Below are 14733 nucleotides of genomic sequence, written 5' to 3' on the forward strand. Positions count from 1 at the left end.
GGAGTGAGATGGTGGGAGGGCGCAAGGGCTTTCACTTTCAACTTTAAATTCTGAATATTTGAAAATTTTGCAAAGATCGTGTATAATTTCTATAGTAAAAGCAATAAAGGACACAAACGTCTTTACTGTTGTGTAAGTATCTTGTACTTGCACAAGTTACATCTGGAATGGTACGTATTCATTTTTCAAGAGATTAGGTTTTTATAGATTTCTTTTAGAGATCAACACAATTTCAACTCACTTAGGATCTTAATTTCTTCTTAAACACACACAAAATGTACCTGATCTTGTACCTAATTTGTTATGCCAGTACTATCACTTGAAGTAAAGCAATTATGCAAACGCCTTAACTAAGTGACGTCACGGGCAAACAAGGCGTAAAGTTTAAATCACTATATTCAAACTCAATCACTCGGGTTACCAAAAAGAACGTAGGGATTGCAACAAAAATGTAAGAAAACAGCTCCTGTAAGCATACAAACTTGCATTTGAACTTTAAAAATCCTAGTTTATTGAACTTTTAGTTGGCGTAGTGATCTTCCCTCACTGGGTAGTCCTAGTTCCTAAGAGCATCAGAAACCTACACGCTATGACTGCCTTTAAGTATAAAAGAAGCCCAGCGAGCAGGGTCGAGGGCCGATCGCCGCGCCGGGGCTCGCCCGGGACTGAGTCAGCGGCAGGGCTGAGAAGTTCGGCGGGAGGCGCAGGGCGGGGCTTCCTCCCGCCGACTCTGAACCCAGCTTTACTTTTCCGAGTCCACGTCTCTTCCTTTGGACGGGCGTGTTTCTCCAGGTCGGGACCAGCCAACGTGACAGCCACAGACCTTTACAGAAAGAGCTCCGGCCCGGCCTCAAGGATTTCCCCGGTCGGCAGCCCGGGCCAGCTCGGCCAAGCCCCTCACGGACGGCGGCGCGCGGCTCCCCGCGGGCCGAGCTCGCCGCTCGCCTCACTTCTGGGCGCCCGCGTCGCGGCGCCGAGCGCAGCATCCCCGGCATGGAGACCGGCTCGGACTCAGGTCAGAGGCCCGCGCGTTTGTTTCGCTCCGGGGCCGCCGCAGGGTGCGCGGGCGCGGAGGGGCGGGCGAGGAAGCGGCTAGGCCGGGCCGCCCGCGCAGGCCGCCGCGTGCGGGGTCCGCGCGGGGAGCGCACGCGGGGCCGGCTCCCGCGCGCGGGGCGGGCGGCGGCAGGTGGGCAGGACGAGCCGCGAGCGAGCGAGCGAGCGAGGGCGGGCAGGCGGGCGCGCGAGGGGCCCGGCGGGGGGGCCGCTGGGAGGATGGCTCAGCTCTTTCTAAATATAAAACCGGCGTGAGTCGGGCGAGCGCGGCGCGGAGCCGCAGAGCCGCCGCGCGGGCCGGGCGCACGGGGGACTCGGCCGACCGACGGCGGCTGCTCCGCAGAGGCGCCGGGCTGCGGGAGCGCCCCAGCCGCGAGCTCGCGGGGGACTGGGAGAGCGACGCGTGCAGCGAGGAGGACGCAGGCGGCGGCGGCGGCGGCGGCGGGCGGGCGGGCCTCGCGGGCGCAGCGCGGCCCACGCCGAGCGACCGGAGGCGGCTCCCGGCCCCCGCCGCACCGCGAGCGGCGAGCCCCCCGCGCCGCCCGTCCGCACCCTCCCCCTCCGGCCCCTCCCTCCCTCCCCGGCGCAACATGGCTGCGGCCGCCGCCTCCGCCTCCCAGGACGAGCTGAGTAAGTGCCACGGCAAGCCTGCGGCCGCGAGCCGGAGTCAGCGCCGCGCCGGGCCGGGGGTGCGGCGGCCGGGGCCGGACGGGAGGGTCGGGTCGCCGGGCGGGACGGGCTGGACGGACGGACTGGCGGGCCGCGGCTGCGGCGTGTGGGGGGCTGGGGCGCTCGGGCCTGGTGGGCGGGCGGGCCGCCGCCGCCACCGCTGGCGTTTGTAGGCCTCAGCTTTGCACCGTCACGTTGCGAAATTGAAACCGGAGCCCCGGGAGGAGCCCTCTGTGCGATCCGCCTCGGCTCGGTGTGTCTGGGGGGGAAGCCTAGCTCCCCTGCCCGCTGAGGCTGGGCTGGCGGAGCGGCCGGAGCCCCAGGGTGGCGGGCTGTGCCCACCGTCCCGTCTGACCTCTCCGTGGATTTCTCCGGTCCTAAGTGTGGGGCAAGTTCTGGAAATAGCGCTTTCGGGGAGGGAGAGAAGGTGCCGTGTTGTGACACTCTGGAAATCAGCGGAAGGTCAAGAATAGGCGGTGACCCTCAGGTGGAGCAGGAAGGACTGGGGGGCAGAGAGGGTCGCGGCGCTAGCTGCAGGGGAAGCCTCGGGGTGACAGCGCTCTGGGAAAGGAGAGCCAGTGCACACTTGACCTTAAACGTTGCAGTTTTCCGGGGGACGGCGATCTACGTTCGGGGAAAGCGGTGGTCACCCTGAATCACAGGCCGCTCCGCCCGCCGCCCGGGTTCGCCTCGGTGCTTTGTGGGAAGTGTAGTTCCCGGGCGCCGCAGGCCCACGCTGGGGGTCAAAAAAAAAATCGAATTTTCCTAGGACTTGTAAGATAATTTCTGATTGCGTTTTGGGGTGTTTGGATATAAAGCTTTAAGTTGAAGTGTTGGGTTTCTCCGTGCTGCCCTTCAGTTTATGATCAAAAACAAGAAAGGTATTATTTAGGGATGCTGTGAGTTTTAAATGGAATGAAACCTGGGACAGGTGTAACAAGCCTTGGGAAGTTTCTGTTGTTACAGCCTCCCCTCTCTCAATTTCCATATGAAAGTAGTTGTACACATAATAATAATTTCTGTTTCTTTGGTCTTTGGCTGTTTAAAGCTACTTTAATATGCATGATCTCACTTTTCCCCTCGTAACAGCCTACTAAAGCAGGTAGGTAGAAATTATCTTTGTTTTAAAGAGGAGGCGTGTTTAGAGAGTTAAATTTCCCTGCTGCTTTGACACAAAACTGGCCTAGCAGTAGTGGTGTTTGGTCATTTTGAAGCTGAAATAAAGAATTGATGTGACCCTGGTTAGGATACAGAGCCTGAGTAGATTGGGTCTCTTGCGGTAGTTAGAGATAGACAGGGGCTGATAGTCACAGAGTTGTCGCTTGCCTGTTATTGTCAAGCTGGAGCACCACCACCAGGCCTTCTGGGGAGGTCAGCTCCCTGATCTTTTTTCTTCCATTTTTTGTTATTGTGGTAAAATAAACGTACCATGAAATTTACCGTCATAACCATTTTTAACTGTATAGGCCAGTGGTCTTAAGGACATTTCATATTGTTATGCAACCATCACCACCATTTACCTTGAGAATACTTTTCATCTTGCAAAACTGAAGTTCACTGCTCACTAAATCCCTCCTCCTCCTCCTCCTCCCCCTCCCAGCCCCTGACAGCCTCTATTTTACTTTCTGTCTCTATGATTTTGACATCTCTAGATATTTCATGTAAGTGGACTCATACAAGATTTGTCTGTGACTGGCTTATTTCATCTGGCATAATATCCTTAGGGTTCATCCATGCTGTAGCATGTGACGGGATTTTCTTCCTTTTTAAGGCTAATATTCCGTTGTAGGTATATTTCATATTTTCTCATCCACTCATCTGTCTGTTGATAGATACGCTGGTATGTTTTATCTGTTGTGACTATTGCTGATATGAATATGAATGTGCGTGTATCTCTTTGAGATTGTGCTTCCAGTTCTTTTGTATGTATACCCCAAAGTGGGATTGTTGTGTGATATGATAATTCTATTTTTAATTTTTTTGGGAACTGCCATCCTGTTTTCCACAGTGGCTATATCATTTTATGTTCCCACCAGCAGTAAACCAAGGGCTCCAGTTTTCTTCTAGAACCTTGCCAACGCTTGTTATTTTCTGTACTTTTGATAGCAGCCATCCCAAGGAGTGTGAGGTGGTCTGACTTTTTAAGTGGTTCCACTGCTAGATGCCTGAATTCATGTTATACCACTAAACACATTAAACTATAAATTACTAGTTGGAATGGGGAACAAAACTGGAGGAAGAATTGGGTCTCATTCTGAAGTGGCTGATGTATTTCTATACGTGTGTACTCCTCTACATCAGTACCTGTTAAGATGTTTGCAGTTCTTCTGGTTAAGGAATTTATTGGCTTTAGCAGCTACTGGAAAAGTTAGGAGGAAGTTATTCCAGTCCTTGCCTTTTCATTCTGTTTGGCCAAATCCCCAGTCATTGACTACAGATGTCTGTTGACTTGGTTTCTGTATTTAAGGAGAGATTAAGTACTTGGTAGTTGATACCTTAGAATAATTTAACTTGAAATTACAGTCATAATATACTGCACATATATATAAGGAACTTAAAATCACTTTCAGTTTCAGAAAGGCTGTAATAAAAGGAGAGATGGCTGTAAAAAAAAAAAAGGAGCTAAGTATCTGAATATTTGCTGGTTGTTGTTTATGACTAGTAGATGCTGTGTGTGCTCTATGCTTAGTTGCTCAGTCGTGTCTGACTCTGTATGACTCTATGGACAGTAGTCCACCAGGGTCTTCTGTCCATGGGATTTCCCAGGCAGAAATACTGGAGTGGGTTGCTGTTTTCTTCTTCAGGGGGTCTTTTGGACCCAGGGACTGAACGGCACATCTCCTGCCCTGGCACACGGATTCTATACCATCTGAGCCACCAGGGAAGCCCCAGTAGATGATAATAAAAGCAAACTACTAGATGCCAGCATTGTTCCCTCCCCCCGATATTTTATTATAAAAATCTTCACAGACATACAGAAAAGTTGATTCTACATATGATGTTTCACTACTGGCTTTATCACATATCTGTCCATTTTCAAGCCACACTTTACAGTGTTATTTTAATTATTTTGTTATTTTTGTTTAAAAAAGGATTGTGGTAAGATACACATACGTAACAAAATTTACCATCTTAGCCATTTTTAAGTGTACCGTTCAGTGGTATTAAGTACTCAATCCATCTTATTTTGATGCATTTCAAAGTGAATTGGAGACAACAGCGCACTTCAGTATTTCAGCACTAGCATTCTTTTAAGTGCTTTGTATATATTGTTTTATTCGTCAGTATAATCCTAAGAGGTAGGTAAAGTTATTACTGCTGTTTTATGGCATGGAAAACAGGCATTTTAGATTCCTAAGATCCCACAGCTAGTAGGTGGTAGAGTTAAAGTTGGATCGCAGATGGCTCACGGACGTCGGTAGCCAGCCTTTAGGCTGTGTACCTTGGTGTACCATAGAACAGCAAGCCTCCACCTTTTGGGCACCAGGGACCGGATTTGTGGAAGACAGTTTTTCCATGGACTGGAGATAGGGGGTGGTTTTGGGATGATTCTCATAAGGAAGGAGCAAACTAGATCCCTTGCATGTACAGTGCACAGTAGGATTTGCACTTCTTTGAGAATCAAATGCTGATCTGACAGAAGGCGGAGCTCAGGTGGTAATATGAGCGATGGGGAGTGGCTGTCAATACAGAGGAAGCCTCGCCTGCCTGCAGCTCACCTCCTGCTGCCTGGCTGGCTTCCTAATAGGAACCTGGAGGTGGGGGACCCCTGTCGTAGAGTGTTCATGCTGATGAAGAGATGAAGTCAGATGCATTCCTAACTTCTCAGCGACAGGTTACTTTAGTCCAGTTATCTGACTGCTTTTTTTACACTGCTGTGGGTGACAAAAGAAGTCTGCTGATGGAATTAAAATACTATTGAGAAGAAAGAGGAAGAATACATGTAAAGAGATATGTCAGGCCCAAACTGTATGAGTTGTTATAGATTATACTAGAGTAATATTAACAGTTTTGGTCCTCAGGTCTGTTATTTTGAGATGTGTAGTTGGTAACACTGCCTTTCTACAGATTTTAAATCATTGCGTTTTACCATTGCATTTGAAGTGATATGCGTGTTAAAAATTTAAATGGAATCTATAGCTGCTCTCAGTGTATCTGCTACCACACTCTAGGAGCTCCTGAGGAGGAAAACTGATGGGTAGGCTTGTCTTTTACTCTTCTCTTCTCTTTTCTCCCTCTCCCTCTCTCTCTTTCTTTTTTTCCGAGTAGTGTCATGGAGTGGTATCATGTATGAAGGTTGCCAAAAGGTAAGCAGGATAATCTTGGGTTGGAATTTGTTAAAATTTTTTATCCTTTCACAAACATCCTGTCATTGTCACTTTGAATCAGGTGATTGTAATAGAACAATGGTAAAGCTAATGTTTATTGAGAACTTACTGTTGTGTTCTGATCACTTTGTACATGTTAATTGGTTGAATCCTTACAACCCTGTGACTTTGGTACTGTTACTGTCTGGTAGAGCTGTCTCATATTACAGAGCTGGGGCTTGAACTCAGAGTCTTTGATTCCAGAGTTTGTGTTAATCCCGTGCTACTGCTGTACTACTGTCTCTGAAGGGGAAAATGCAGTTTATAAGAAGATCAGCATGGCTTTTTTCCCGATGTCTTGCTAGCCTCCAGAAGAAACCTCTTATCGTGTATAAAATGTTATAAGATTCTGATGTTCATTGAATAGGACATAATAGATTTTGGGGGAAGATGCTGAAATAGAGAACAATTATTTCTGACTGCTAAAGGCAGTTCTGAAATCTAGTTTGTAAATTAAGATCACAGTCTGTAGTTTTCTTTCTTTATATTTAGGGTAATGTAACTGTTTGGAATGGGATGAAATTCAGTGCAAGGCATATCTAGTTTTTCTTCCAATATTATCCTCTGCCAATGCATGGAAATGTTGACATTGTAGTTATATTTTAGCAGTGGGTAGGGAGATCTGACAGGAGAGGAAGCATTTGAGACTTTTCACCTGGTCAGCTGTTCATTGGTTTCATATTTTGGGCTGTATAATTCTAAGGCATCCTTAGAACCTGATCTTCTTTGGGGTAAAGGCAACTCAGGAAGGAGCAACAGCCTGGACTCTCAAACACATGGATGCTACTCAGCTTGACCGCTCGACACAGCCACTTTAGTTTTCAGATGTTGGCTGGATAGTCGTCATGTCATATGTCTTCTGAGAGAGTCTCTGCCAGTGCCAGGCATCTTAGTGGCTCTTTTAGGGAATGAGACAGGGAGGCTGTGTGTGTAGCTGTGTAGGTGAGCATGAGTCTGTGAGCACACTGAAACAGCCCCTGAGAGACGGCTGTTTTAATGGCAGCCATGCATGCAGCTGAGCTGAGCTGTGTAAACAGGCTAAATCAAGCCAGTATCATCTCCGTTTTGATTACTTAGCCAGAAAGGAAGGTTAGAATGGAAAATAGTGATGGTATTTCTGCTTTTTATAACTTGTCGTTTTTCACTTCTACCTCCTCTTGTTTTAAATTCTGCTTGCACTAACTTGTAATGTTTCATAAGGGCCAATGTAGGCGAGAATAATTGGCACTGGGGCATTCGACTTTGTTCAGAAGATAGATGTTAAAATTGTAGGCACTGCCAGTGTGCCCAGATGGTTTGATTCAAGTTGCTGGTCTGTGGTTTCGGTCCTGACCAGTCTCTGCCATGATGCTTGCTGTCTTAAATGCCTTGTTTTCCCCACACATTTTCTGGTTCAATAAGCAGACTTTAAAAATGGAGTAACTAGCTTATGGTCCTGGCCTCATAGAGCTTATCATTCAGTGTAGTATTTTTTGTTAGTTGCTCATTCATGTCTGACTCTTTGAGACACCATGGATTGTAGCCTGTCAGGTTCCTCTGTCCATGGAACTCCAAAGATTGGAGTTAAGAGATTGGCCCTTTCTGCCTTTTACAGTTTGAGATCTTGAGCAAATTGTATTTCTTTACTAAGTCACCGTTTCTTTCCCATAAGAAATGCATGTTAATGCAATGTACAGACAGTTAAATTCTGTATAAATTATTATTCTTGATGAGGGATGGTGGTAGGAAGTAAAGCTGGGAAGATAGGTTGGGACTGGCTTGCATACGAATGCCCACGCAACTAGTCTGAACTTTGTTCTGTAGACAGTAGAGGACCATCAAAGGCTTTTAAGCAGGGAATGTAACATGAGTAGATCCTTTTATAAGTTTAACAGGTGGCCATGATGTTAACATTGATTGCAAGGGTCCAGAGACCAAGAGCAGCGAGACTAAAAGGAAGGTAAATATTAGAGTAGCCAAGTTAGCAGAAGCTTAAGGTCTGAACTGGGATAGTGGAAGTGGATTCGACAGGTAATATAATCTAAAATCCTGAAAATAGGCAGAAACTGTTGGCTGAAGAGTAGGGAGTTATTCATTGAAGGAGTTAGAAATGATTCCAAGAATCTACCTGAGAGATTACAAGGAGAGAGAATGTAGCCTCTAGACAGATTTTGGGAGTTAAGAATAGAGATAAGAGAGAACAGGATTGTGTTCAAGAAATAGTAAATCATTTGTTGAATGAATGGGTTAAATTATTGAGGCACCCATGTTGAGTTGTCTAGGGAGACTGTTTTGAATAGTGACTAAAACCTCTGGCCTTGAAGTCAGAACTAGTTTTGAATCCTGACCTTGCCACATTTTATTTTTTTTAGATATTTATTTGGTTATGTCAGGTCTTGGTTGCGACTTGCAAGCTTCTCTCTAGTAGCGTTGCACAGGCTTAGTTGGCCTGCAGCAGGTGGGATCTCAGTTCCCAGACCAGAGATCCAACCCACATACCTTTCATTGAAAGATAGATTCTTAACCACTGGACCACTGGGGAAATCCCTGCCATTTTTAAGTTTTAATGTCAAAGGACCTAACTTTTGGGCCTGGATTTCTCATTTGTAAAGTGGGATAACAGAGCTATTTTACAGGGTTGTTCTAAGAGTGGAAAGAGATGATACATGCTAAGGACTTTGGTATAGTGCTGGGCACATGGGTTGCAGAGGTGTGGGAACTTTGATTCTGAGGCTTGGGAGAATGTGGGGTGATGTGGACAGATTGTCCAGAAGACAGCTGTCTGGGGGCTATGCATAGATAAGGATGAGAGGAAGTCAGAAAGAACCAGGGAAGGGGATCAAAAGTGTCAAAAGAGGGCAAAGGTTTCCCAGGGTAATGACTATTGACCATTTACATTCTCAATTGTTGTAATGTGTTAATAGCATGTGTGCCCAGCCACTAATGCTCCTATAAAAATATGGTATAAATCAGACACTTTGTTCTAATTTTAATGTAACGTTTTGTATGTTTATGATATATATGTACACGCACAATGTGTATGTTTATTGGAGTTTTTAGCCTTAATACCTACCAGTATGTGTGTGTGTGTATATATATATGTGTATATATATATAATATAAAGTATTAGCATATTACTTCTACACACTCAATTTTTCTTTAACTTAGCATACTTGATTTACAATGTTGTGTCTGGTGTACAGCAAAGTGCTTATTATACATATTTATTCCTTTTCATGTTATTTTACAGTATGGTTTATTACAGGATATTGAATATAGTTCCCTGTCCCATACAGTAGGACCTTATTTCTACACACCAAATTTTATTTATGGACATGTTCCTTACTACTTCTCCAATTTGGTAATGACTATAATTTCCCCCCTTATTCTGAATTTGCAAAAGCAGGGCATGCATCAAAGTAGGAGATCTTAGCATAAAAATGAAAATTGCTTATTTTGTTCTTTTAAATGGTAGCTGTAAATATAAATCTTTTAATTGTTTTTTTTTCCCCTGGTGTTCTAAATAATAGATTCTTTATACAATTGCATATGTACGAGTGGATGAACATACCATTGGTGATCCAGAGGATTTTTGCCAAGACTGGATAAACCATGTATCACATTGATTGTAGAGGTTAGTAGATTTAGTTCCTTAGGATGTGTGCATTTTTTGTAGTAGCATTTAAAAATGCATAAATTTATCAAATAGCTCTCCCCCACAAGATCTTCATGGGTTTTTCTCCTCTGACTGTCCTGAGATAACCAGTGAAAGTTCATATTAGTTTTTATTTATGTGAAGCTTCTATTCTCTTGTCATCACATAAACATTAACATTTAAAAAAATTATCAAGAAAAAGATAAAACTTAAAGGTGCTACTCAGCAGTGTGTGCAAGGAAGAGGGTGTGGGTGTCAGTTCACAAGTAGCATTGTATACCACAACCAGAAAAGCATGACTTTATGTGCTCCAGGAGGGTCATCATGGGTTTAATTGTTTTATTTATGAAAAGAGGTGTTGAGAAAGGCATCATCAGGATAATTGGGTATTCCTAATTCTGCCAGTTTGACATGTACTGTGATGGAAAAGCCATTAATTCTACTTCATCCTGAGGCTGAACAAGAATATGGTGTCGGGTTCACTCTTGGGTGATGCTGAATAGTCCTGTGATTGAAACTCTAAATTCAGATTGTAATTCTCTGATATTATGAGTTCAATATCCATGAGTACCTGAGATTTTGTAGCTTCAGTCCGAAGGTACATTTTGTTGCTGTCTTTCAATTTAACTACTGGATTCCTCTTCGCCCAGTTCATTCTACTGTTTCTTGGTGTGTACTTTGCTGCTAATGGTGTATGATGCCTTAATTCATTTACATGGAATTTTGAGTGACGGAATGAATGGAATATTTTATAAACCAAAGTTCAACTTTAGAATAAACTTGAGTTTATTTTTGCTATTTCACATATTTTTGTTCCATAACAGAGGTGGAAAATGGAAAGGTTGGGGAAAGGGTTTAGGAGAGAAATGAGGACATTATTTGCGCCTAGATTCTTTTCTTGGAGCTTTTTCATGGGCCTACATGGATAGATGTGTTAATTACGATAGACTGAAGGCAAGCAGGTCAAACCACAAATGCTGGGATTTAAATAATGACTTAAATAAAAAGCTTTCCAGAGTTTACACATCCAAGTGAGCGTTGTCGTAAGTAATTAACTGCTTTGGGTGGATCTTAACCAGCACACATTTGACTTTTATGCAGTCTGACCTCTTGCATAGTATGTATCATCTCCTTTAAGCCGACTTTCATAAGCTGAACTAATCTTTCTGCTCATCAGTTTACTAACACTGATTTCTGACTGGGCCTCTGCCAGCGGCTGTCTCTGGGGGAAAGAGCCTCTTTGGGGGTTGGGAGTGTTTGTGGCCTCAGTGCATCTGGAGTTCGGCCCACATTCATTAAATCTAGGGGACAGGTGAGCACTGCTGTTTCTTCACTTGACCCAGCCCTGCCAAGCCGACTGTGATTTCTTCCACCCCACCCTCTTTGTGTGTGCTGTTGCAGGGGTTGGTCAGCGGGGGAGTGAGGGGCTGTGTGTGTGTGAGCAGGGAGGGAAGAGCATTGCTCTGGGCTATCATGGGTTGGTAGTGGGCTTAAAGTAGCCTGACATTTGCAGATGGCTAGGACTTCTGAAGTAGCTGAAGAAGAAAGGCCACTTTCCTCTTCCCTGGAAAGAGTCTAGTCACTAGTGCATCCTGATGCAGGGGTTTCCACACGGGAGTGTCTGCTGGGGCCCTGGGGGTATTTGAGACTGGTGGATTGGGGAACAGGAAGATGGCTTGTCTGATTGCCTTGGTTCTGGGGCGAAGGAGTCTCAGCAAGGACTTTGTCAGCTGGAACCTCCTGCTCAGGACATCATTGCCTGAGAAGGCTCTTATCTACTGCCCGCTGGGTTCTTGGGCTGCCCTGGCTGGAGGGAGGCAACTGCTGCAGGCAGCATGGTGGATTATCTCCTACTGGGAATGGATTCCACACCTTCCCCTCCCTCCCTACCCCCCCTCCCCCAGCCACCCATTTTACTATATTTGTATTTACTGCTGGACTCCTCGACATTTTCTTTTTAATACGTTTGTGTTTAATGAGCCTTAAAAAAAAACAAACTGGGAAATAGGGACAAGCCTGTCTTTAGAAACAGAATGACATCACAGTTGTAAGCATTAATTCCCAAAGAAGTATCCTACTGACCTCATTTAGATTTTGCCAAGTATTAGAGTGACATTTGGTGACCCAAAATGGGTAACAGGAATCTATAGATGTGAAGTTGTTCAGTCGTGTCCGACTCTGCAATCCCATGGGCTGCAGCCCACTGCAGGTTCCTCCGTCCGTGGACTTTTTCAGGCAAGAGTGCTGGAGTGGGTTGCCATTTCTTTCTCCAGAGGATCTTCCTGACCCAGGGATCAAACCCAGGTCTCCTACATTGCAGGCAGATGTCTGAGCCACTAGGGAATTTCAATAGATGATGTAGACTGACACTTCCAGTTAGTATGTGGTTAGATTTTTAAATTCTGGTAGATTGATCTACCGGAAGAGATTGAGTATTACATATAAAATCTAGATTCCAGCTAGGGCATCCATGTTCTTTGTAGTTTTAGCCTTTATCTCCTAATTGCAGAGATTGTCAAAGTCCAGAGGGACTCACTGCACTATGCCTGTACTCTATCACATCCAATTTTTGTGAATTTTTTAGTTTAATTTAACTTAATGCTTTTCTTAGCTTCTGGGCCCCATTTCTGAAAAAAAGTGTTTTGGTTCCACCCTTGTCAGTTTGGACATGAAACCCATGTGTTTTGCTGGTGATGCAGACAGACACAGACACATACACACCCTTGTTAATTTGGACATGAAACCTAACGTGTTTCACTGGTGACACACACACACAGATACACACAGACACATAGACACACCCCTCTTTCCCTAAGCATTTCAGGAATTCACTTAGCTCTAAAGCAGCTCTTAACTCATAGATGTAGTGAGTCATGGGGAAAGGCCTTGACTTTCTGCCCTTTCCTGGTGTGTCCTCCCCTTCCATCTTTCTTTTTTTCTCCTATCCTTCTCTTTGCGATAACTTCTGTACTCCTCCTTATTTGGAGCAGAACAGATCTGTCATCTTCAAACCTTCTGGATTTCTTTCCACCTCTTCTTTCTTTTTTAAAAGCCTTAAGCACTTGTCATGATATTAAAAACATACAGTCCCTTTCCCAAGAGATTCTGATGTCATGTGTTATGAATTGTTACCAATCCCCTCCTTTCCTTTGCTGCAGAGTTATCAACCTAAATAGCTTTTCCAATGCATGAGGAATTAATATTGCATACACCCAACAGGAATTTGAGCAGCTTCTTTCTGTGAGGCACTGAGTTAAATGCTGGGATACTAAGAGACTAAGTCAGTGTCTCAGCCTGCAGAGTTCTGGAGATGGATGAGCAAATGGACACCGTCATGTGGAAGCACATCTCACGGAGCTGTACGGTCTTGGGAAGGAGATTGGCCGGTGGCAAAATGCACAGTGAAAGATAACAAGTGCCAGGGAGATGTAGAAAAGGGCTTTGAGAGTTTGTGGAGCCAGAATGGGGTGTGTAGGTGTGAAGCATGTAGTATGTGAGCTGGACCTCAAGTGGGGAAGAGTTGGGTATGTGGAGATGGAGAGATGGTCAGGAGAGGTTGGGAGGGCATTCCTGGATGAGGGACTAGGTCGATAAAAAGAGCTGGGCAGAAAGACCACATGGCGCACTTAAGCAGCTCTTGCAGTGTGGACTTCTGGTGGGGAGCAACGTGATGCATGGTTGAGAAGGTCCTTTGTGGCTGGACTGGTCCACTCTTAAGAAGGACTTCCTGTCTCCTTTGATATTCACCCCAGGCGTATGCTACATGTTCTAGCTGCTACTTACATTTTTAATGTCCTTTTTCCTTGGAGAAGGAAACAGTAACCCACTCCAGTATTCACGCCTGGAAAATCTCATGGACCGAGGAGCCTGGTGGGCTACAATCCATGAGGTCTCAAAGAGTCGGACACGACTGAGTGACTTCTGTGCGTGTGTGTTTCCCCTAAGATTTTTTTTTTCTTTTTTTGATGCGGACCAATTTTAAAGTCTTTTAATCTGTTACCATATTGCTTCTATTTTATGTTTTGGTTTTCTGGCTGCAAGGCATGTGGGATCTTGGTTCCTTGACTGGGAATTAAACCTGCATCCCCTGCGGTGGAAGGCAAAGTCTTAACCACTGGACCACTAGGGAAGTCCCTTTTAATGTACTTTAATGGAAATGGATCTGGTTTTTTTTTTTTTTTGCCTCTTGGCAAAGGCCGTCCATTTGCGTTTGGACCCAGTGGTAAGGTGAATTTCCCTGAGGCTTCCCTGGTGACTCAGTTGGTAAAGAATCTGCCTACAATGCGGGAGGCCTGGATTTGATTCCTGGTTTGGGAAGATCCCCTGGAGAAGGGAACGGCTTACCCACTCCAGTATCCTGGCCTGGAGAATTCCATGGACTGTATAGTCCATGGGGTCACAAAGAGTCAGACACAACTGAGCAACTTTCACTTAACTTATCCGGTGGTAAGGTGGTGTAAGCAAAAATGGGATACTTACTATAAGGAGTCAGGGAGTCTTACGGATATAAGAGGGGCTCTCAGGAGGGGTTTGGAACTAAGAATTAGAGGTCCCCTAGTTCTTCCAGCTTCTCTGTGCACCTGAGGAAGAGATGGATGAGTCAGGGGCCATTCCTGTCACATGGGCTGTGGTCAGGGTACAAAGTCACCGTGTACATCGTTGTCTAGCAAGGCTTAGCGTCATCCCCGCCCACTTTCTTGTAATGTAGCGTATCAGAAGGAGCATTGGGTTTGCAGTTGGACCAGGAGGTTGAGTCCTAGCCCTGCCACTTCCTACGTTTGTAATCTTGGTCAGCATTCTCAATAACTTCTAGGCTCTGTTTCCTCATCTGTACGTTGAAGCGAATATTCCTACTTCAGTAAACAGCAGTAATACTTTAGAGGGAGGTAACTGTGTTCTGTTGTGCACTTGGAGGTTAAAGACCTCTTGGTTCAACTTGGGACTCTATGTCATTAGCTTTGACCTTTGGCAAGTCAGTCAGGATCCTGAGCCCGTTTTTTCATCTACAAA

At 45.3% G+C, this 14733-nt stretch overlaps 1 protein-coding gene across 12 annotated transcripts in view; it reads left to right on the forward strand.

Annotated features, from left to right (window-relative positions):
* Positions 1-633: 633 nt before the first annotated feature.
* ECPAS (Ecm29 proteasome adaptor and scaffold) overlaps positions 634-14733 on the forward strand; it is a 107994-nt gene continuing 93894 nt past the window's right edge. The window contains exons 1-2 of one of the 12 annotated variants that reach the window (XM_042242900.2): positions 634-1015; positions 9599-9702. In XM_042242900.2, coding sequence (XP_042098834.1) covers positions 9681-9702 — 22 coding nt within the window. In that variant the 5' untranslated portion in view covers positions 634-1015; positions 9599-9680. Of the gene's footprint in view, positions 1016-1627; positions 1743-1919; positions 1976-2031; positions 6030-8030; positions 8100-9598; positions 9703-14733 lie in introns of those variants that run through there. The other 11 variants (XM_060408925.1, XM_015092979.3, XM_060408921.1 and 8 more) reach the window with 11 other exon arrangements.

This window comes from Ovis aries, chromosome 2, assembly GCF_016772045.2.
Source record: "Ovis aries strain OAR_USU_Benz2616 breed Rambouillet chromosome 2, ARS-UI_Ramb_v3.0, whole genome shotgun sequence".
In the NCBI taxonomy this organism is placed as follows: domain Eukaryota; kingdom Metazoa; phylum Chordata; class Mammalia; order Artiodactyla; family Bovidae; genus Ovis; species Ovis aries.